Source organism: Pseudoliparis swirei, chromosome 4 (assembly GCF_029220125.1).
Source record: "Pseudoliparis swirei isolate HS2019 ecotype Mariana Trench chromosome 4, NWPU_hadal_v1, whole genome shotgun sequence".
In the NCBI taxonomy this organism is placed as follows: domain Eukaryota; kingdom Metazoa; phylum Chordata; class Actinopteri; order Perciformes; family Liparidae; genus Pseudoliparis; species Pseudoliparis swirei.
In genome coordinates, this window is record NC_079391.1 from 11849570 (window position 1) to 11874532 (window position 24963).

The 24963-nt window shown below is 40.9% G+C and overlaps 1 protein-coding gene across 1 annotated transcript in view; it reads left to right on the forward strand.

The window, feature by feature from the left end:
• zfhx3b (zinc finger homeobox 3b) overlaps positions 1-22781 on the forward strand; it is an 89977-nt gene extending 67196 nt beyond the window's left edge. The window contains exons 6-10 of the mRNA XM_056412684.1: positions 5120-5256; positions 5818-6018; positions 9389-9512; positions 10059-15611; positions 16104-22781. Coding sequence (XP_056268659.1) covers positions 5120-5256; positions 5818-6018; positions 9389-9512; positions 10059-15611; positions 16104-17824 — 7736 coding nt within the window. The 3' untranslated portion in view covers positions 17825-22781. The remainder of the gene's footprint in view (positions 1-5119; positions 5257-5817; positions 6019-9388; positions 9513-10058; positions 15612-16103) is intronic.
• The last annotated feature ends 2182 nt before the right edge of the window (positions 22782-24963 follow it).

Genomic DNA, 24963 nt, shown 5'->3' on the forward strand with positions numbered 1-24963 from the left:
TTTCTGGTGAGTTACAATCAAATTATTCAAGTTTATGTTATTGTTACTCTAAACTGGTAGACATTCAGTGCAGTGGTGATTTGTTGTTGCTTTTAAACCCTAAGTAAGATGAGAAATGCGGAGACAAAGCAGTGAAAATGTTTACATATTCATATCACGTCTTTCGATTGCTTGTCATCCCTCAAATTGTAATTCCTTTTGTCTTTGAAGATAATAGGCCATAAATTGTTCTTGTTTGTGAGCCAACTCCCTGAAAGCTCGGTGTTTATAAGTTTTACCACAGGGTGTCTTATAGGCAAGCACCAGTGCTGTTCTGTCTCAGAGCGCCCTGTTCAGGTGAACGCCATGTCATCCGGTTGTTCTGCGCATTAATAATGCTTCAGCTAATTAATACCTCCTTTTAATTTCATCGAGAATAATTTGTCTTTCTTGCAATCATGTCGTAAGACTGCATAATATCCTTATAATACACAGTTTAGTGTTTTGTTTTTGAACTTCATAAATAATAGTACATTATTTCATATGTAGCTTCAATATCTGCTTCTTAGTCCAAGGTTTCAGTTTTCCTGTTGTTTCTTTCTGCGCACAATAATTACCTGAGAAATATAAAATGAAATGGAACGCTGCCCTTTGATGCTCTGGGCTCTGACACAGACTATAGATTCAAATGTTTGATAGAAATGGAAAGAGAAAAAGGTAATATTAAGGTATTTTTAGCATAGTATAATATAGTATATATTAATATTTAACATCTAATTTCACATGTCACTTTAACACACATTACACTTTAACACACACTTACAGTACCCTGTCTATAGCACTGTTATCTGTTTGTGCACTTTATTTTATCTTATACCATTGTAAATGTAATATTTAAATTCTTGCACTATGTTGACTGTTGATTGTTGTTGTTTTGTTTTTCTGTCTAATGTACACACCAGCCGCCAAGTCAAATTATTTTTGTGTCCAACACACGTAGCAAATAAAGGTTTCTGATTCTGATTCTGATAGCATAGAACAGAGACTGAGTTGGATCATCTCCATATTAATGGCCAACTTGCCGAGAGAATAGAGGTAAGGAGTTTCTACATCACGTGGGGTTCTACGATGTGAAGGGGAAAGGTTTTAGGGAGTTGGGGAACAGAGGACACACTTTTTAGAAAGTGTACCACTGAGGGTCCTTTGGGTTCTCTATATGTAGAGGAATTTGGGACTGGCTTCAGTTTAAAGTGATTGGCAGGCTGTAGCTGTTCTGGGCAAACTGACAATAAAGTTATGCAGCCTCGCTGGCGTGGACGGACTGGATGATAGGTTACGCTTTTTACAACCGGAGGTCTGAAGCTGCCTCTGTGAGACAGGAACTGTGGTAATGAGGGGGCAGAGGCTCCGCAGATGATGAGGACCCCATATCTTTCAGTAGGAGGGGAATTCCCCTTCGAAAAAACACCAGGAAGCTTTTTCCCATCCTTCACTTCTTTAAATATAGTTTACTGTAACTCACACTTTAGAATATGGATAACCTCCTCCAAGGACAAAGACAATTAATGGCAGCTGTGATCACACTGCGAGAAGATTTCCCTGGCAGATGACCTATTGTGTCTAATTCAGTCCGTGCTGTGTCAGTCACTCTGTCAAGCAGGCATCTTTTTCCCCTTAAAAGCACAACACGGCTTTGATTGCTCCAGAGACCGGTGCAGTGTGCTGACAGCCCCTTTGCTGCTTGAATAATACAGTCCAGCTATGGGAGGTGAGACAAGGTGCCAAAGTCCAATTCACTTACGGGACTTGACAGCACAAAAGCCTCTGGTTTACGGAAAAGGGGCATGAATTAATAATCACCTAATTGGCTCTTAGGTTTTTTTTCTCCACTCCTGCCCAGCCTTTTGTGCTTTCAAACAAAAGTCCACCCTGTGTATCTGTCAGAAGAGGTTTGGTGTGGATGGGGGATCTGTGTCTAATGACCAGGGAGAAGAGGTCAAGCTAAAAGACGGACTCCTGACAGACATTAAGGTCGCTGACAGAGGGGGAACCCACAGTGGTCTCTGTGGAGGACGATTTGTGAATGGGACATTTGTAATCTAGCCAACCACGGAGGTTTAAATGCTGTGAAGTGCTGTGGTTTCAGGTCCTAAAGTTCCTTTACAGTCATACAGGGTCTATTGATGAGACTATAACTTCAAGAAGAACTCTGCCAGAGTTACAGCAATAGTATTTATGAAAGAAAAAACAACAGGAATTATTCTTTAATAAAATCAACAATACCCATTTGTTCAACTTTTTGCGACTATATTTTTTCTCTCCCAACATCACATCAGAAAGTTAAACTCGACCTCACATGTCGTTGTTGGAAGCTATTCTTGACATCCATAGCATATCTCATTTTTCTGTTCTTTCTCCTTGCTCCTGTGATGGTTGTCCATCCTGTTCCATCAAGATCTAATGTTTTGGTCATTGGTGATTTGCTCTTATTGTAGATCCATATGTCTCACATCTACGAAGCTGTGCTCGGACACACGTTTCCAATACGCCATGTTAGACTGTGTCTGATGACAAAAATCTCTATTTCATCCCAAGCTTTTCCAATGTTGCGGTCATCTTTTTCATCACCTTTGACACAAAAAAACTGATACGGTAGTTGGATGTTAGTCACGGTGCCGGTGATGGTGTCGGGTTGGAGGATTCTCAGGAGAAGGCGATTGATCAGATTTATAGAGTCCTAATTGTCCATGACGAGAAAGACTGTCTGAGTAAGCTCTCTCTCTCTCTCTCTCTCTCTCTCTCTCTCATCTCTCTCTCTCTCACACACACTCACACACACAACATAAACATAACAGATCCTGAGCTGGAGCCGGTTTGGGCCCCTTCTACAGCAGCTCTCTAGTGCCTTAGCATAAACAGACACTTGTATTCGCTTATTTTCACAATTTTTTATGTAAAAGTGGAATATACTGATAATCAATTATGTTTATCCTCTTAATTGGGAGACTCAGAGGATGCTTGTGTCTACTTAATCCACACTTACCTCCTGTATTGTCTGTATGAAAAAAGAAAATGAAACAAAAAGTACAAATGCAAAAACTAGTGTTTCCTAACTAATGGGAAAACTATCATTATTAAATAAAAGTATAACACCCGCACACATGTAAACAGTCAAAAGATCCACCAGATTGTTGAGCTGTGAAGGTGACCACAGATGACCATCCTAGTTTTCCTCGAGAGATGAGTTCTGGGGAAGTAGGAGTGGACTGAAGTGGAGTTTAGGAGGAGGAGGAATTGGTGAGGAGGACAGTGCCATGACTGAGAGGTTAATGTCAGGGAATGGGAGGCTCCTTTTATTTAACATTCCCATTGTTTATTGGCGGGTGTGTTTAATAGGATTGCCTGTGACTGGACCCTAATAGGGCCTCCCTGGCCGATCCCAGTGTCTCCAGGAGATCTCGCAGGCTGCTCTGTCCAAGGCCACGTCCCCCACTGGGTATTCAGCTCAACTGCCCTCACCCTGATTAGACCTGACATTTTAATGTCTGGAGCAGAAGCGTGGTCAGACCTGCTTAACCTGACCCCCCCGACCAACAACCCCTTCCCTACCAATGCCCTCTGTTCTCAATTGGCCCTTTCAGGACTGTACAAATCAGGCCAAATGTAACTCTTTATGGGCTTGTTAGGGGTGGGGAAGACACCTGCTTAAGTTTCACAGTGAATTCTTTCCACTGGAGACAAAGCGGGATGTTACTGCAGCTCCCCCATGCTGGCTCCTCTGCTAAGCCCTTGCTTAGCCGAGTGTTCAACTGCGATGCCTTTTTTTGTGCCAACTCTTAGTTTCTGGAGTGGTTTTGAATGTGGTGTGCAGGGGCTCCTGCACGAGGCCTTGCTTTGCAGACATGATATTTTGTTAATATTGGTGCGGTTTGCATTAAAAGGATCAGCCATGGGATTCAGTAAAACACTTGAAGTCGCTGTTTTGGTGACTATAATGGAAATCTTTTCAGAGATTGTCAGCCACCCGACAATAACTGTCACCCATTTTTACATTTCCACAGACTGAGCACGGAAGCATTTCTGTATCCTGTGAATATGCTGGGGTATGACTAATCTTCAATCTGATGCCATCGTTGAGCCCAATGGCATGTTCTTATGTCTTGAATAACTTTTAAATGAAAGCTTGTTGTCATATGTGACCTAGCTTTGAGAAAATAGGTTTACTAATCTTCTTTCCTCTCATTCTCTTTGTTACCGCCCACTTGCACAAAACTACAACACACAGGAGAAGGATTAGCTGGTTACAGAAATGCCAGTGAAACAGAGAATTTCACTGGCAATCCTCCGCTTTTGGAGACAAAAAACTGAGGAGTTTACAAGCTGGGTCAAACTGCAGGCACTGCTTGATTTAAGCATTTATTTCTTGATCCCTTAAAAATGTCCTGATTACTCTTTTTCAAATTATAACAAATATTGCAGATGCAGAACTGATCGAATTTGACCCTTTTCTTTCACTCTTCTATGTGGATTCCTCCAGCGACGACTGGGACAACATTTAGTTGATTGCAAAACACATGATTGCAAACATTTGATTGTTTACATTAGCTGACATTCGTCACTTGCATGTGAAATATGAATGCCCATAAACTGTCAAACAGGTAAAAAGTAATTACAGAAACAAGTAGTGTAGTCGAGTCTGGTGTGATCTCTTTACCCTTCTTGCTGTATGACGGGGTCGCAAGATGTTTATGTACCTTGTCTCAAGTTAAGAAACTCACATGGACTGAAAATATGTGGTGAAACCTAAAGTTGCACCCTGTGGCAAATTAATATTTTCATTTGTGGTTTATGGAGTTGCCTGATATCTTGACAAGCCTGCATTGAAAGAGACAGCTCCCCTGCAGCAGCATGGGAAGACAAGAGAAAAGTGGTGTTTTTTTATGGGGAGACATGAGTTGGATAACAACACTTTATCTGCTCAATTCCCATTAAATACAGTTGAATCACATTCAAGAAAGGCATTCCAAAGCCCTTTATTGATTGAACTGCTCCCAGGGTGCAGAGTCCTCACCTTGCCTTGACATGTCTGCTCTCCTCTCTAACTCCTTCTCTGTTTGTGTTCCTCTGTGTGAATCTGCAGCAGTGTCTGGCCACTCGGAACGCCACCAGTCCGATTCCCCAACTCCCTCAAAAAGGCCGTCTTCGCGGTCTGAGACGTCCGAGAGTCCGCTCTCCTCAAAGCGTCCCAGGACAGCGGAGAAGAGCGCTACGGAGCAGGTTAGAGTTACAAACCACACCGTGTTGGTATTACTGATGTCTTTAGATGTTCTCAAAACTCTGTTTTTTTAAACTCTTTGAATTAAGGGACTCTTGCTAAAGGTTATCTCTTCCTCAAATACCAGACCCTCATTATGAGCTTGAAAGTTACACACCAATTAAAAGAAGAAATGTAAAAATATACTTCTAATCATTTTAAGTTAGTTATCTCTGACCCTTTTTTATATTATACAGGTTTTCTTTTTCTAAATCTACTCAAAAATATGTTAGCCTTTCTGCTTTAGTTGCACTGCTAATTGTGTATAAGGTGGAAAATCAATATAGTATTTGACAGATGAGAGCACTTTGAAGTAGGTGCCAAGACCCAGTGGTGCTCAGTATTACACAGTTGTCTGTGATCAGAGGGATCTGCCTGCTTGAGGGAAGCGGGGCCCCAATCTTCCGCCTGATCTACAGCTTCTCTTCAAGCAAGCCAACTGTGCTCACCACATCCATTTCACCCCATTAACCCCTTGTGAATCTGTTTTTCCCCCTTCTCTGTCTCGTCTCGCTACCACTCAGATGTACCAGTGCCCCTACTGCAAGTTTACCAACACAGACCTGAATCGTCTCAGAATGCACGTGATGACGCAGCACTCGGTCCAACCCATGTTACGCTGCCCATTATGCCAGGACATGCTCAACAACAAGACCCACCTGCAGTTCCACCTCACACACCTTCACAGTGTGGCTCCTGACTGTGTGGAGAAGCTTATTGCCTCAGTAAGTCCTTTGTTGTGTTTATTTTGCATGCAATTGGTTATCGGGTGGTTGGAGGTGTGTTAACCCCATTATCATTCTTGCTTTTGAATAATTTGCATTACCAACTTGCATATTTCAGGGTAACCTGACATTTTGTTAGATAACTAGATTGGTTGGGCAAGTATACATTGTCTGGTCACCCAGCGCCTTAGGAAAGAGAAAGGAAATGCATTATCCAGAGTGTATTTAAGTCAGGGAATGCAGTGTAGGAAAAAGCACAATAGATGAACACATGTATGCTGTCTGGGTAAGATGTATTGTACACATAGAACCAATCTTAGATTTGATTACAATTTCGTCAAAGTCCTTTACATTAAACTACAGCCAGTTGAAGATGTGCTGTATAGGCCCAACATATTGCTATTTTCACACATGGCCGTCAGATTGCAGACAATGGGTCAGGTCAATGACAAGTGAAAGGAATCAGTAATGCCAAGAAGATAGCTCCTCAACCATTCATTCTTGAGTGGCTGCCTAGCTGTGAGAACAATTGTCATTCCTGTCTTCCCTCCTCGAAATTGCCAACATTCAGTCCTTTATCAAACACAAAGAATGCTGTTAATTGCAAAAAGGCTGCAGGCGATCCCATTGGCTCATTGAAAATGATTGGCCCTTTTTAAGACGCATATTTTTCTTCTCTTTTCGTTGTCTTAATGTGCCCATCATCTGAGAGCCTTTCTCCAGCTCTTTTCTAATCACAGTCATTTGGGGAGGGGAACTCATAATCTGTTTTTGTATTTTTTTAATGATATCTAGATGAGCAAGTCTCTTAGCTCCCAGTTAATTTATTACTACACTGACTTCTTCCCACGTCTTTGATCACCTGTGTACTTGTCAAAACAAAGCTTTTCATGATGAAAATGTTGAAATAATTGGGACACAGATTAATGAAAATGGTATGAACAGTTTCCCCACTTCATGAAATTCACACAGAAGCAATGGAAATGTTATTATTCACTACAAATCAGGTCTTGTCTAAAAATTGACCTATTTATAGACTGTGCAGAAAAGAAATCACTGTTCAAAAAAGTGTCAATGTTCATGTCCATTCCGACGGGAAATAACATGCAGGATTCTTTGTTGTTTGTAGCTTGAGTCATGTGGTATTTGACTCAAGTTAGATTTATCTTAGCTGCAATGCACTGGGGCACCATTTTCTACCGAGAGAGAAAACTTTCTTTGCTCCCTATAATGCTAATCAAAGGGAAATTAAATAGTATTTACCCTGTCTGCTTGTAAATCACTGAGTCAATCTTTTCTCTGTTCTATGCTGTGAAGCTACATAGCCCGCTGGACAATCACAGAATAAAACATTACTCTTTCTTTTTCCAAGCCATCTTCATCCTCATCTAGAAAGTAAATGGCAAGCACATTAGTATGGTGGATGGGATATGTATTTATTTTATAGAGGTAGTAATGTACTGAACCACTACAAGAGGGCCGTGATAGAACAGAGGTAATATAACACACATTAAAGCTATAGCACCTTTTTATAACTGGAAAGATACTTTATCCTTTTCACATGTCTAAGGAGAGCAGCCTAATTAATTCTGATATAGGTTACCTTTATTTCTTGCCAAGCATGCATAATGATGCGTTCACCCTCCAACCCTTCATCCACCTTTCGTTTTTGCACTCCCTCCTTTCCTCTCCACCCCATGTGTCTCATGCCGGTCTCATATGCAGTACATATATATAGTATGTGTGTGTGTGTGTGTGCGTGTGTGTGTGTGTGTGCGTGTGTGTATATGCATGTATATATATGCAGTCACAGTCCTCCCTCTTCACTCACTATATGTCTCATTTTCTGTCTGTGTAAGATAGGGGTAATAAAAATAATTGTCCTTCATTAATTCTGAGTCTGGCTAGCTGATAGCCATTTTGAACTATGTTTGCCAATTAGGCGGTCCAAATTAAAAGTGACCTTGGGATAGCCTGCACTTTCTACTAATCGCCTAATGAAGTCGTTGTCCACTTTGTAATGTAAATCATTGCTTTTTGGTTTTGTGACTTTTGTTACATGTTCTACTTTTCATTTTGAAGAGATAGAGAGGTAGCAATAACAAAGAACGAAATATGGATATTTTCTGTCAAATTTGTGACAATACTAACCAAACCAATGCTGTACTATGTGATGGAAAGTGAGAACTGCTTTACCTCTTAGAAGCCTTAGACCCCATCAGGGATCATGGGACTTTATTGCTAGAAAAAACAAGCAAATATATATATATATATATAATATATTAATATTGCACATAAAATTAAACAACAGAGTTTGAGCTATAAGAATTAGTCAGCTATTTAAAAAAAATCTTTTTTAAACTCTTTTTTTCTCCTTTTGCCATCACTTGAGACATATTTTTTAAATATGACCTGAAAAGACTACCTATACGTCTTAAAGCTATGAGTGAAATGTGAAAAATGCCTTTAAATGTAGCTTCATCTTTGAAACAGAAGGGCAAAGAGGAGGGATATGGTGGAACGGTATGAATTGAAATGCAGCATGTGGAGTGAAGCTGAATAACCTCACCCAGCTTCAGCCAAGGATTATTGTAAATATAGGGAGCGTTAATTAATGATGTTGATGAATTATCAAGTGTTTGGGTAAAAAGAAGTTATCAGAAGGAGACATGTGAAAAAAGTTAGGGGAGGGCAGCAAGAATTAACAGAGGTTTCTGTCACAAATGATTGACTCTATTTCGAGAACAGGGAATATATTGGGTGTTCTCTGTACTTTTTCAATCAATACTTATTCGTCCTTGACATATTGGAATTAGCTCATTTAAAATGCAAACCTTATTATCAGCAATGCCTTTTTTTGTTTCGATTATACTGTTTTATTAAGGAGCACACAGTCGAATTGAGCAATTATTTATTTTATATTTGCAGTTATAACTACGACTTAAAATTCTGAAGCTAAAGCTGAGATTTAAAATGGCTAGATTTAGTTTACCTACTTTTCTCCTTTTATTACAGAAGTCATATTTTGTTTTAAATGTCATTGGTCTAATTGTATTAGTCTCCCTCATGAAGCTTTTAGCCGGCTGAGATATCGTATGACATGAGGTCCTTCATCCTAATTGCAGCAGCAGAAATAGGCGCATGCTAAAGCACAGGACGGTGAAACTTAACATTCACATCATTAAGTGACATTTCGAGCTAATGCTCTTTGAGCTTTCTGATTTGTCTAACACCTTCTTGGTAACTGATTGGTGTATCCTCTTGTTTGTGTCTGTGGTTTTCCTGTAATTATTTAAACTTTTTTTTTTGTCAACGGCATTATCACGAAGCTTGATTATTTACACTGGAATTTCTTTGCTTGTTTTTCCAGGTAACAGCATCTGAAGTACTGCCAGTCAGCATGTTCATACCTGTACCTAGTCCAGAGAGAGAGTCCCAGAGCACCCCTCATGCGACAGTCAACTCTAACTTTGAAGATACAAAGAAGCAAGCTGGTTAGTATTTGACTTTTCAAGATGTGGGGATTACTTTTTCCACATACAAATTATTGCTAATTTTTTTCTTCTTCTAAACACATAAATCAATTACAGTAGTAATGTATACTTTCTGTAATGACCATATTATCACCATATTGCTGAGTGTACACTAAAGGAGATTAACTCAATAATATCCCTTTATAAGTGGATGCATACAATGGGGGCAATACTAAGTAAGTTGTTTGTACTTAGTCTGAAAATAAAGAAGCATTATTCAGGTATTTTAGTATTTTACAAAATCATATATAAACATTTTGGTCAGACAGTAATATGACAGACATTGCACTTTTGTCATGCTAAAGCCTTCGTTCACAACAAGACAATATTAACAATGGTATTCATGCACCTTGTAATAAGTCATTTTCTTACATAGTTTACACTTTCCCAAGAGTGCCAACACAATGACTGCTTTATTGTCCTATATTACCTACTTTGGAAAAATGTAAAATTGCAAATGTCGGCACTTAATGAATTGCTCTCTTCTTTTGGTTAATGTATTCACAGATGCATCAGATGCTGACCCAGAGAAGAAAGTGTCAATCGCTACAGAAATAGCTGAAGCTCGTAAGTCCCCTCTGGAAGATCAACAGTCGGAGAGGGCTGATGCAACAGGATTCTTGTGCTGGAAGAAAGGCTGTAATCAAGTGTTCAAGTCCTCCAACTCCCTCCAGTTGCACTTCAATGAAGTTCACAACAAAAGGCCCCAGTTGCCTGTGTCAGACCGCCATGTCTACAAATACCGTTGTAACCAATGCAGCCTGGCCTTCAAGACTGTGGAGAAACTACAGCTCCATTCACAGTACCATGTGATAAGGGCAGCCACCATGTGTTGCCTCTGCCAGCGAAGCTTCAGAACACTACAGGCCTTGAAGAAACATTTAGAATCCAGCCACCTGGAGCTGAGTGAAGCTGATATCCAGCAGCTGTATGGGGGCTTATTGGTGAATGGTGAAATTATGGTAATGGGGGACCCATCCCTTGGAGAAGAGCATGGAAGCCTGGGAGAAGATGATAAAGAGGGTGATGAAAGTGACCCAGAGGAAAAACAAAGCCCAACAGGCAGTGACTCTGGTTCACTGCAAGAGGAGTGTGGATCTGAACCTAAACGTGCTTTGCCATTCAGAAAGGGCCCCAACTTTACCATGGAGAAGTTCTTGGATCCATCTCGTCCTTTCAAGTGCACTGTATGCAAAGAGTCTTTTACACAGAAGAACATTCTTCTGGTCCACTATAACTCTGTCTCCCACCTGCACAAGGTGAAGAGGGCTCTTCAGGAGTCCACTACTGGCCAGCCTGAGCCTACCAGCAGCCCTGACAACAAGCCATTCAAGTGCAGCACTTGTAATGTGGCATATAGCCAGAGTTCTACTCTGGAGATCCACATGCGCTCTGTTCTACACCAGACCAAAGCTAGGGCAGCCAAACTTGAAGCAGCAGGAGGGATCCCTAGCTCTGCAAGTGCTACTGGTTTAAGTGGCGGGGGGTCCAGCATCAGCACTTCAACATCTAATCCAAGCCCAGCTAGCAACTCAACTACTAGCTCTACAAACAACAGTTCTTCTGGGCCTCAAACAGGTCAGAGTATTCATGGAGGAAACCATATGAGCCAGACTCACAGCATTGAAAGCCTGGGCAATTCTTCAGTGAGCTGCCGTTCCTTAGCATCTGAGAACCATGAAGTCAAAAAGTCAAAATATTCTGACACGCTGTCTGCTAGAGGGCTACAACAGCAGCAACATCAGCAGCAGCAACAACAACAACAACAACAGCATCAGCAGCAACAGCAATTGGCTCAGGCTCAAGCTCAAGCCCAGCTTCAACAAGAGCTTCAGCAGCAGGCTGCTATTTTGCAATCACAGCTGTTCAACCCAGCACTTCTGCAGCACTTCCCAATGACAGCTGATGCACTTCTCCCCCTGCAACAGCAGCAGTTGCTATTCCCTTTCTACATCCCTGGAGCAGAATTTCAGCTGAACCCGGAGATCAACATCAATGCCTCAGCACTTGGCCTTGCAGGATCATCCACCTCATCACTGCTGGAAGATCTAAAAAACTCGGCCCAGCAGGCTCAGCAGAGTTGCTTGCAGCAGCAATTGATGCATCACCATTTTCAGCAGCAGCATCAACAGCAGCAGCAGCAACAGCAGCAACAGCAGCAGCAGCAGCAGCAGCAGCAGCAGCAGGCTCAGGGGCAGATGGCATTGCTGCAGCAGAGTGCAGCTCTTCTCCAGCAGGCTGAAAAAAAGCAGAGACTGCTCTCCTCTCAGAATGAGAAAGATCGAGAGCTACAAAGAGAGAAGAGCAAAAGTGACAAAAATGAGGAATATCTTCACAAAGATTCTACAGACAGTAAGCCAAGAGAAAAAAAGGACATTCAGCATATTTCAATAAACATAAACCATGATACTGGCTTGCCTCCACCAAGAATTGCTTCAGATGCTCGAGGAAATGCAACCAAAGCCTTACTGGAAAATTTTGGGTTTGAGTTAGTAATTCAGTACAATGAAAACAAACAGAAAGCTCAGAAAAAGACAGCTGAACCTACAGGATCAAGTGGTCCAGGTGGGATAACAAGAGTGGTTGACCCCATTGAGGGATTAGAGAAACTGGAATGTGAAGCCTGTGGGAAGCTGTTTTCAAACATACTGATTCTAAAGAGTCACCAGGAGCATATCCACCAGGCTTTCTTTCCATTTCGATCCCTTGAGAGATTTGCCAAGGAATACAGAGAACAGTATGATAAACTCTATCCACTGAGACCACCTACACCAGAGGCTGCTCCTGCTCCTCCACAGGCTCCTCCTCCACCTCCACCTCCTCCACCCCAAAGAGCTCCCACACCAAATATTCCTGTCTCTGCTGCCTCACTCACACCTCCAACAGTATCTACACCACAGCCGCAAATTCAAATGGCACAAATTCCCATACCAATGGATTTGCCCCTCTTCTCGCCGCTCATGATGCAGAGCATGTCTCTCCAGGCCTTGCAGCCTCACCTACAATCTATTGATCCAAACCTGGCATCAGACCTGGCCCAGCTCTATCAACAACAGCTTACTCCAGCCATGCTACAGCAGCAGCAACAGAACAAGAGGCCACGGACACGCATCACAGATGACCAGCTTAGGGTGCTGCGACAGTACTTTGATATCAACAATTCGCCAAATGAGGATCAGATTAAAGAGATGGCAGACAAGTCAGGACTACCACAAAAAGTCATCAAGCACTGGTTCAGAAACACTCTTTTTAAAGAGCGACAGCGCAACAAAGACTCACCATACAATTTCAATAACCCACCAACAACAACTTTAGAGGACATAAAGGTTGACTCAAAACCTCCTTCCCCTGAACCTCAGAAACAAGAATACTATGGAAGTAAGAGATCATCCAGGACCAGATTTACTGACTACCAGCTAAGAGTGCTACAAGACTTCTTTGACGCCAATGCTTATCCTAAAGACGATGAATTTGAACAGCTCTCCAACCTACTAGGCCTCCCCACTCGTGTTATTGTTGTGTGGTTCCAAAATGCTCGCCAGAAGGCCAGGAAAAATTATGAAAACCAGGGTGAAGGGGCAAAAGAAGGCGAAAGACGTGAATTGTCAAACGATCGCTATATCCGCACTTCAAATTTGAACTACCAGTGCAAGAAATGCAGTCTGGTTTTCCAGCGTATATTTGATCTAATAAAACATCAAAAGAAGCTGTGTTACAAAGATGAAGATGAGGATGGTCAGTATGACAGCCAAAATGAGGATTCACTGGATTATAACGAATTTTATACTCCCTCTGGTTCTTCCTGTCACACCCCACTGCCCTCCTCTTCAAGTCTCTGCCCACTTCCACCCTCCACTTCAGCGTTCTCACACCTCCCATCCACTGAGAAAGAGGAGGCCTCACCAGCATCGACTTCAACCATCTATGATGAGAAACCCAAGCAGTTACCAGCTATTTCTGCTGATCCACGAGAACACCAAACCTCCATTAAGCAGGAAGTTGTTCATCCACCCCAGTCTGAACCACAACACCATAGATCCCAAAGAGAAGAGAAGATTCAAGATAGTTCTAAGCCCATCAAACATTCATCTCCATCCTTCTCTCAGCAACAACAGCAGTGTGGCCCCTCAGCCTCTCAGACAAGCCAGGCCTCATCAGAAAGCCCTCACGTGAGCCTCAGTGCACACCTGTCCTCTGCCACACAACAACTTGCACAACAGATGATCCCGTATCAGTGTGAGCAGTGCAAGATTGGCTTTCCCTCCTTTGAGCATTGGCAGGAACACCAGCAATTACACTTCCTTTCTGTGCAAAATCAATTCATCCACCCTCAATTCCTAGACCGTCCAATTGATATGTCTTTCATGCTATTTGATCCCAACAATCCTCTACTAGCAAGTCAGCTACTCTCTGGGGCAATGCCTCAGATTCCCAGCAGCTCTGCCACCTCTCCGTCAACCCCCACCTCCACCATGAACTCCCTGAAGAGGAAGTTAGAGGAGAAAGCGGGCACAAGTCCAGGAGAGAACGACAGCACAAATAGCGGGGAAGAACCACAGAGAGACAAGCGGCTCAGAACCACCATCACACCTGAGCAGCTAGAGATTCTTTACCAGAAGTATTTGTTAGATTCAAATCCTACTCGTAAAATGCTTGACCACATTGCTCATGAGGTGGGATTAAAAAAAAGAGTAGTGCAAGTCTGGTTTCAAAATACCAGAGCTAGAGAGAGAAAAGGTCAGTTTAGAGCAGTTGGGCCAGCTCAAGCTCATCGTAGGTGCCCTTTTTGTCGAGCTCTTTTTAAAGCAAAAACTGCCCTAGAGGCACACATTCGATCTCGTCATTGGCATGAAGCCAAACGTGCTGGATATAATTTAGCTCTTGCTGGTATGTTACCTGAACAGGAGGGTATGCAAATAAAAATAGATGCTCTAGATACATCAAGCTACTCCCAACTGGCCCCAACAAACACTGATGGGCAAAGCTCATCTATGTCACCAGTGAACAAAGGCATGGATTTGTCTCCCAGAGCTTTACTGAGTCCATCATCCATTAAAGTTGAAGGAATGGAAGATTTTGAGAGCGCAACTATGTCCTCTGTGAACCTCAGCTTTGATCACAGCAAACTGGATAACGATGACTGCTCTTCTGTGAATACAGCCATCACTGACACAACCACAGGTGATGAGGCCAATGCTGATCTTGACAGTGCTGATGCAAAGCACGGCCAAAATTGCGGTGATTACCTATCTAAGTCTGGGGGCATACCCCCCATCCTTGAAACTGATGACCAGATGTCCTCTGGGCTGGTAAGCCCTGCAACAAGCTATTATGCTAAGGACTATGAAAATGAACATATAATTGAGCACAGTGAGACATCAAGCATGGGAGATCCCTGCTCCCCAAGTCCCGGAGCCTCAGGTACCAGGAGCATCGACAGCGGAGATCGACCTGGCCAAAAGCGCTTCCGAACCCAGATGTCGAACCTCCAGTTGAAACTCTTGAAATCCTGCTTTATCGACTACAGGACTCCCACTATGTTGGAATGTGAGGTACTTGGCAATGACATTGGACTTCCAAAGAGAGTGGTTCAGGTGTGGTTTCAAAATGCTCGTGCCAAGGAGAAAAAGGCAAAGCTCAACATGGCCAAGCACTTTGGAATAAATCATACATCTTATGAGGGCCTGAAGACTGAATGCACTTTGTGTGGTGTCAAGTACAGTGCTCGCCTCTCGGTTCGTGATCACATTTTCTCCCAACAACACATCTCTAAGGTGAAGGATACCATTGGAAGCCAGATCGATAAGGAAAAAGAATACTTTGATCCAGCCACTGTCCGCCAACTGATGGCCCAGCAAGAGATGGACCGCATTAAAAAGGCCAATGAAGTGTTGGGACTGGCCCAGCAGCAGGCCATGCAGCAGCAGGGTTTGTTTGATAACCCTGCAATGCAAGCTTTAAATCTACAGTCAGCTTATCCAAATCTGCAAGGCATCACACCTGTCCTTTTGCCAGGGGTTGGCAGCCCCTCTCTTTCCAGCTTTAACTCATCTAATTCAGGTATGTATCCATTCGGATAAAAGCAAAACTGTGAGGTACAGAGTTGCAGATCTGTTTTAAAACTGAAATGCAAACTTCCTACAGTAATCACATATTGTACTTACATGTGAAACCTAGTAATAACAGTACAACACAATACTTCTCATCAATCAATCAACCAGTCTGTCACTTGTAGTCATTTACACTCTAATACTGTAGAATGTGTAGCATAATAGTATGGCCTTTTGCCATCTTTGACAGCTCTAAGTACAGAATCCCTTTAAATGTCAATACTGCTAGGCCCACTAATGTCACAACAGAGGGAAGAAATGGCTCACTCTGACTGACTTTGGCTTTATGACGATTACATGATCGATTCTTATCGTTTCCATTAACCTCTTCTGTATGTATATTATTACAAAAGTTATCTCATTATTTTCTTATCTTTCAAAATGAATTGTGCATCAAAGAAATAAACTTTTACATTTTTCTCTGTGTTTGAAAAAATTTCAGCTACAAACCTCCTGACCATGCCTGGTGCCAGTGTTCCCTCACCCAGCCTTCCCACATCCGGCTTACCCAACAAGCCCCCCTCCACATCGTCTGTTGCCAGGTCCAGCCCAGCCCAGACAAACATGTCTGCTTCCCACTCAAGCCCCACCTCCACATCCAACTCCACTTCCTCAACCGCCCAGTCGGGCACCCAAACTGAGCCTCCCAAAGAACGTGATGCTGAGAGGGTAAGAGAGAAGGAGAAGTCAAAGGAAAAGACAGAGAAGTCCTCAACCCCATCATCAACTGGAAACACCCCTGCCCCTTCCACTTCTGCTGCCAGCGCCAAGAAGGAGAAACCAGACCCAGCTGTACCTGCCACCTCTATGCCCACACCTGGCATGGAGTATGTGGTAGACCCTGCCCAGCTTCAGGCGCTGCAGGCAGCTTTGGCATCAGACCCTACAGCCCTTCTCACAAACCAGTTCCTGCCGTACTTCATGCCTGGCTTTTCCCCATATTACTCCCCACAGATCCCCGGAGCTCTTCAAGGGGGCTACATGCAACCTATGTATGGTATGGAAAGTCTCTTCCCCTACAACCCAGCATTGTCACAAGCACTGATGGGCCTGTCTCCAGGATCCCTGCTGCAGCATTACCAGCAATATCAGCAGAGCTTGCAGGATGCACTGCAACAGCAGCAGCAGCAGCTTCAGCAGATCCAGCAACCCAAGGCGAGCCAAACTCCAGTTCCCTCTCAACCCTTGGGGGATCGCAAAGAATCTGCCAAAGATCCAGTGAAAAAAGAGCAGCAAAAGGCTAAACACCATAGGGAACCCCCCACTTCCTCTTCTTCTTCCTCATCCTCTCATAATAAAGTACCCTCTGAGCAGAAAGAGATGGATGGCAAAGCTGTAGACCTCCATCTAGACCAGTACATCGTCCCCAAGGTGCAGTGTAAACTGGCATGCCGCAAGTGTCAAATAGTTTTCACCAAGGAAGAATCGGCTATTAACCACCTTAAATCTAACTGTTTTTTCGGTCAGCCTGTGGCAAACCTGCAAGATATGTTGATGCGTGTCCCTGGTGGCGTAGGTGCAGGGGCTGGAAGTCTCTATGACTGCCTGGCTTGTGACACTACATTGGATGGGGAGAAAGCACTCAGTCAACACCTGGAATCGGCATTGCACAAACACAGAACAATCAAGCGATCAGCCAGAAATGCCAAAGAGCACGCTACTAGTTTATTACCTCACTCTTCAGCCTGCCTCCCCAATCCTAACACCGCATCTACCTCGCAGTCTGCCAGTCATCCCATCAGCAGCCCTCCTCCCCCGCCAACAACATCAGCCACCATGCCATTCTCTGCTGTCTCCTCTTCCCTGTGCTCCTCCTCAACTACCCCACTCAACACCACAGCTGCCGGCAAACCATGGCCCCAGGCCCCTTTCTCCAGAGCTTTAGCTGGAAAGCCCAATGCCAGTCTCTCCTCTTCTTCCTCCGCTTTTCCTCCAATGTCCTCACCTTCAACGGTTACCTCAAGTTCATTGAGCACCTCAGGAGTTCAGACCTCGATACCAACAGACGTCTTTACCGACGAGTCTGACTCTGACAGCAGTCAGAAGTCAGCAGACAGGCTTAGCAGGACGGCAGAGGAGCCGCAGCAGCCTGGCTTTGTCAAAGACAGTAGTAGTTGTAGTAGTAATCTTGCTAGTGTAGGAACAGACTCCATCAGATTGTAAAAGAGCTTTCAGTGATGGACAATATTTAAAAAAACACACAAAAAACCACAAAAAAAACCACAAAAGGAAAAAACACAAAAAGCAGCAATGTTAAAAATACATTAAAAGTATACAAACCAATTTCAGAAAAAGATGTGTAAAGACTAACTGCAATTCCAAAGCTTGTAACCAAAAATGTTAATGTTAGTGGATTGTTTTCCCATATCAACATGCTGGTTTTCGTTTTGTTTCTTTTTTTTTCTTTTCTCTTGTTTTACTCAACTGAAATACATGCATACTAATATATGAGAATAGAATAAGATCACCGCAGTTATGTTTCGGGTAATAGTCGAGGAATGCTGTACTGTATGGCAATGGACTGCCTCAATGTTGACAAATGGCCCAAGAACCCTTTTGAGGAAAAACAAGTCAACAAGCTGTCCCTTTGTTTTGTAATAATTTCTACTTAATAAATAGCACAGTCACAATAAGCCAGTATGTACTGTATGGGAGAATAGTCTATCCGTTTTCTTGCTATTTAAGCATTCAGATACCAATGGCTTGCAAAAGTAAAAGAATAATGTAATGTCTATTTTATTCTCAGGTCAACAGCTCACAGAGGGGTTTTTTTTGTTACAGAAATATGTGTTTTAAACCTTTGTTTCCGACAGGAAATAAGCATTTTTTTTCTTTCATAACTTCATTTAATAACAGTACATTTTAAGTTGAATAAAAATTTTAATATGGCATTGTTTCTGGGCATTCAAAAAGGGTAAATGATTTGCTGATTTTAACATTGGAAATCCTTTTAAAGAGGTGAAATCGCAATCCCATTATACCCAGACAAGGAGAGCAATGCAGGCATAAAAACGGGCAATGAAAAGAATTTTGATTTTTTTTTAAACAACCTCCTGTATTTATGATAGATATGAACATTGTTGGTGTTAAGTAGATTGTTGCATTGGAAATGAATTTAAACAGTATGGTAGGTTGAAAAAAACTTTGTGTACATTTAGCTTTTGTATTGTCCAACTTTAAGACGCTTCATTTGATGTTGTCTTGGTCATTCCGATAGACTAGATTATGGACAGGTAATTTATCTCAACTTTGTTTCTGTCTTATTCTCAACTTCTTGGGAAACATTCACCCAAATGCCCCTCCTGACAAGGCAGGATCCTCTTTTAGAATTATTTAAATGTTATGGTTTAGATTGGTATTGTGCTAACCAACACAAAAAAGATCCTGGGTGAAATATTGAAAGTTTTTAATTTAATTTAATTTGTGTGTTACCTTTGTGCACTTATCACTGTCTGACTCCTATTTCTCACTCAACTTGTTCCTCTCTTCGCACTTATTTTTCTCTGCTCTCCTGTGTTTGTAGATATGTACACTACAAAGCAGGTCTTTTGTTTCTTCATGTAGTGTGGCTACAGTCTTTATTTTCACTTTGACATTGTTGTTGTCATAAATGAAAATGAAAAAAGAATACTAATAATAATTCTCACGCTTTAAGACAAAAAGAAAATCCAAAGACTAAACACTTTTCACCATTGGTGCATACATATGAGAAAAGAGGCTTCTTTATACTTGAGAATTTGTTGCTGTTTTTAGAGAAATAAAACAAAGTTTTAAAAGATAAAGGCGTACGCATCAGAGTTGCCGTTTTTGCTTCTTTGCAAACAGGTGGCTTTTTTACGTAAATACCAAAAACCAAAAAGGGCCCTTGTCCTTGCATTGTGGAGTAGCACCGTTACAGAGCCATTGCAGTTTGTAAGATAGAGGTTATTAATCTTTGTTTGACTTTTTTTTGTCACATTCAAATGTCCATTTTTTTAAGAAAATGTATAAGGTCTGGTCTTCAAGGACATACGTTTTGCTGCTAATGTAGAATTTTGAAATAAAATAAAATAACTAGATGCATGCTCATTTAGCTTTTGGCTAAGCTTTAACTAAAACAAACAATAAACCAATTTCTTGCCTCTGCAACACCTTTTTTTTTTTCTTGTTGCAAAAACGGAACTTTGAAGACTGTGAATATATGTTCCAAAGTACATTTTGCCGATTTTGTTTTTGAACAGACCCATGTTTAAAGCCAATGATCTATAACGTTTGTAAAGAACAGTGCATTCCAAATATCACAATGGATTTTTCTTAAGCAAGGACTGATCCTATTTCATTTAATTGCTTTTGTCACAATCTATTTTTTTCTTATTTTTTAAAGTGACTGTAAACTGTTTTGTACATTTTTGCATCATTGGTTGTTGAACAACATGACCTCCATATGTCATTTTGTGCTGGCATGGAACATTGCTGAAAATCCCTCCACCCAGTCAAGGTTGTTGCTCACTTGTTAAAGCAAGTAATAGTGGTTACCAAAAAATGTATATATTACATCTGGTACTGATGCGTCTCATAGGTTTAGTAACATTTATGTCAGTCAACATACAACTAGTGTCAGAGGGAAATGATGGTTGTTTTGCTGTGGTGTCGATGCGCCCTTCCTGGAAAATCCACTAGTGATTTGTCCCATGTGTCTACAGGTTGCCACTTCCACAAATAGATTACAGGTTTTTAAGGGATATCTTCATTCCAAAGCATTATTTCTGGAAAAAGTAGGAGAATTTTTGAAGATGTCCCTTGATTTCAAATAGTAAAGATGCTTTCATGTCCAAAGAAGTCACCCACTTAATTGTATTGCAATGGAAATAGATGTGCATAGGTACCCTTTCACCCTCTCACTGATGATCCAATGAACTAAAACTTGTATTTTCTAAACCACAACGAAGTCATATTTAGTTTTTGAAACTACTTTTTGGCCACTATTGTATAGTCAATATATTCGCCCTAATGATTACAAGGCACAATCTCAGAAGTGTGTTTCAAGTGCTTCGTCTTGCAGAGCAATGTTATTTGGTGTTAATACTACAGCATGCTGTTGAAAGTCAGGAAAATTGGTCTGCAAGCTTGCTATTTCTCTAAAGTCCAGTTCCCTGAAATACTGTTCACATGTACTTTGTTTTGGAAAGTTCTTAAGTTGTACAGTTTTCTTAATTATGTTCGATTTATTTTTTTGCATTTTCAGACAATGTCAGACATGTATTGTTATTTTCCTATAAGTATTTGTATTGTAGTTTCTGTATATTACTTATTATCATAAATTAACACTAACTTTAATTTGAATTGCTGAAATAAGAAACAAAAACAAAAAATATGACCTGGCCACTTTATGGTGTGATAATGTTCTTTATATTCATTGTCTCGAAGATACTGTTTGCTCTCTTATTTCCAAAGTGTAATCTTTTAGGCTCTTATGTGGAAGACAAAGTTGAGGTCTCGACATCAGATTCTGCCAGCATGGACTGTATGTGAGTTTGTATGTGTGTATGTGTGCGTGTGTGTGTCTGTCTGTTTCATTAGAGCCAGCATCAATTCAATTTTTTCTTGTTTGCCTTTTTAAGTATGTTACACACCAAAACAAACTGAACCACAAAGCTGGAATATGAATAACCGAAATTTAGAAAATCAAAATTTAAAGATAATGATCAGAAACGTTACCGAAGCACTGAGCAGTTTTTACTTTGATTGAATTTATGAATGTGGCCAAAGCTTTATGCAGTTGAAACAAAAAGAAAAAGAAAAAAAGTTCCAAGTTGTGCCCCAGACAAGTGTATATTTTATTGTGGCACAAAATGCTATTGTGGATAATTGGATCCACTGACTTACATTGGAATACTTGATTTTAATGGACATTTACAAAGAAAGAGATAAAGACAAGGTTTTGCTGTAGAGGTCATCTTTTGCCCACTGTGAAAACGAACGTGTACCTGTATACAGATATAGATATATTTAAAACAAGACATCAACTTTTTTTGTTTGTTTTTGAGATGAAGAAGGAATGAAAAATGAAAAAAGGACTCTGGGAAACTTTTGAGATCCCATTAGGAGGACATGAGAGACTGTGGACGCACCAAAACTGGGCATGGGAGCCAAAGGCAGGCTCAAAACAGCTTTAAAACCACCTCCTTATTTGATTACTGACAACTCTGTAATGGGAATGGACTCTGGAACCAATGGACATGTGTGACACTGAGAGGAAAGTCCTTAGATGAAACTGAACTTAAGTGGCTCCAGCTGCCTCCTTCTCCTTTCTGTCTGTCTATTTCTTTCTCCAGCTCTGCCTCTGCTTCTGCTCTTTGATGGACATTTTCCAAATTTCAGGACAGGATGGACAGACACGCTTGCTTCATTTCTGCCAGTTCATGTTGCTACCCGTTTCATTTCCTTGTGCTTGTCTCTGGTTGACAAGTTAAGCTCTCCAGTCAAATGGCGGCTCACCCCTCTCTCTGTTGATTATATAAAAAGTGAAATTAATAACAGAGAGAGGGGATGGGTTCTCAAAGCTGTCATTCTTAAAAGAAGCAGTTACACGAAAAAAGCGGATTAACCAAAATTAACAACCAAACAAACAACCAAACAACCATTTGCTCCAACTTCAAAGATGAACTGTTACTTGGAGCTCTCTGTTCCTTTTGTGACTTCTGGTGCCACAATGTTTTTTTATGCTTTTAGTTTTTCTTTGTTTCCTTGAATTACTCCTCCTTCGAGCCTCATAAGCATGGCTCTGTGGCTCCAGGCAGCCCATCCGAGGGTAGAAAAAAACAGCCTTGCAATGTACAAAAAAGAGCAAGTTAAACCAAAAATGTTGTTCTTGATGTCTTTTCTATACTGTAGTCTTGTTAGCTTTTTTGTTACTGTAATTATATGATGAAGATTTCCAAACTGTACCAAATTACATGGAAACTAACATACATACAACCACATGGAACTTCAGACTTTTAAAGAAACTTTTGTCACAAAACCTTGTTGTCCTAGTTAAGTTGATTGTAGATGGTAATTGAATATACTCCTTTGAAAATATTTCATCAAGTATGTTTCTTGCTCATTGTGATACATTAAAAAAGTATGAGCATAAATTGCACTGGTGTGGATTCATCTTTGATAAGTGTTTGAGATTTGACCGCTTTTTCTCTCAACTGCGAATTGAAGAAAAACTATTTGTCTGTTGGTTATTTTCTTACATTTTTTCCATTTGTATTACAGATATATTTGTGTATATATACACATATATATATATATATATATATATATAAAAATTGTAAAAGACCATTTTTGTTATCAATTTTACAACTAATAGTTCATAAAACAAATATTGGAAAATAACCGTAGACACATTAAGGATGAAAGGACCGCTGATGATGCATTTACAAGGAATCACATCAGAACACAGAAGTGTGTGTAATTCTGTGACACAATTAGCATTGTTGAGTTTGTATTTTCTATTATATTCGTTTACTAATTTAAAGACGTCATCAGTAAAATAACTCAAACTTGCTCTAGTAACGCCTAGTGGCAAGCTTTGGAAACTACAACTGAAGCAGTGGTGTGGTCCCTTCCACAATTTCCAATGATGATTTAAAAAATTCACCTGCAAAATATCAAGCCTGCAGCCTGTTAGCTAACCTATACTGTCTGTACCTAAGAAGTAAGCCCATAGCTGCATCGTTATGTTGTCTAATGTATCTCAGATGTCCCTTTATTTTTGTGTGCGTCCTTTGCATATTTCGAGAACCGTTCATCCATTCAACTTCCCATTTGGTTTGAAGCAGGTGCACGCAGCCATACAGCTGTTCCCGCTGTGAAAGCAGCATTAGGACAGGCATTGCACTGGATCATTAAATTGCAATATAAACTGGCAAACAGCTTGCAAGACGAGCCCACTGAGAGTCCTTCAAGATGTGTGTAAAATTGAAGCATATGTGGCATTGCTGGGCTGCACATCACATTAAAAAAACAAGTTTAGCTTAGGTGGCTAACATTAGCTACATCATTGTGTTCAGCTGTCTGACAAATTCAGTGCCTTTTTTTCCGAGTGTGAATTTCCCACCACCTTTGAAATGCTGCACCAATGTTCATTTGAAAACAATACAACATGCACAGTAGGTAGTGGGTAGTTCAGGGGGCCTGGGAGTTTGGACCATTCCCAACAAAAACAGAGTCAGTCCAGCTCTGCCTTTCAGGCAAAATGCATTATAATTCTCAACAGATATTGAGGTGCAGTAACAGAGCGACTGGCATTGATCAGCAGCACTTGTGAGCCCCCGTTTATATGTTATGGTCAATTTGTACCAAGAAGAAGTCAGATATTACCGATTGTGCATATAAATATTTAGTGTTTGAATTAGAATGCCGTAACATTATTTTCAATGCCATGTAGAGTGATCTTTTCAGATCCCTTCAGCCTCTGAAATGATATCTACCTACGCTTTATACTCAGACAGCTGGTAGGGACTGTAAATGCCCTAGACTAATTAATACATGTTGAGCAGCAACTGTGAACTTCTTCTGAATTAGAGGTGGCTGTGTACAACCTCTGGCTTGAAGAAAGGGAACCTAAAATTAGATTTATTATGAGGAGTAAGAATTATTAGTTTTTAAATTAATTTATGTGAATGTACATTAGAAATCCGATCTTAAAATAATAATATTTTGTATTCATCCAAGTATGGGCACAACTTTAATGACTACTCACGAATGGGAGTGGTTGTGAATTCAGCATTTTAACTGATGTGCATTGTTGTCAAGTAGATGAGTTTGCATAATATTTCTTATAAAAAACAAATATGGGAATACAGTTAAGAAATCAGGAGAAACAACAATGAAGTGAAGACAATTTTATTTTGTAACAGATGATGTTCAGGTAGGTTTGTAATCCAGGAGTGTCTGCGATCTTTTAACTGCTCTATTGCTCATAGAATATGGCAGAATTGATTAATACATTTTATAAATGTAACACTTACTCAGGAACTTTGTGAAAATCACGTCACCTTGTAATGGAACCATGAAAACAGCTTCAATCTGATGAGCATCAAACATCCAAAGGGAGTTTAACCCTCCTGTTGCCTTCGGGTCAATTTGACCCGATTCAATATTTAACCCTCCTGCCGCCTTCGGGTCAATTTGACCCGATTCAATGTTTAATGTCGGTGTTCTTTCGGTAGTCAACAAACAAACATAAAGTACCTCACACTTAAACTTGGAAAACAATATTAATTCTAATAATTTTCTGGAGATTTTAATAGCTGGGGTCATATTGACCCCAA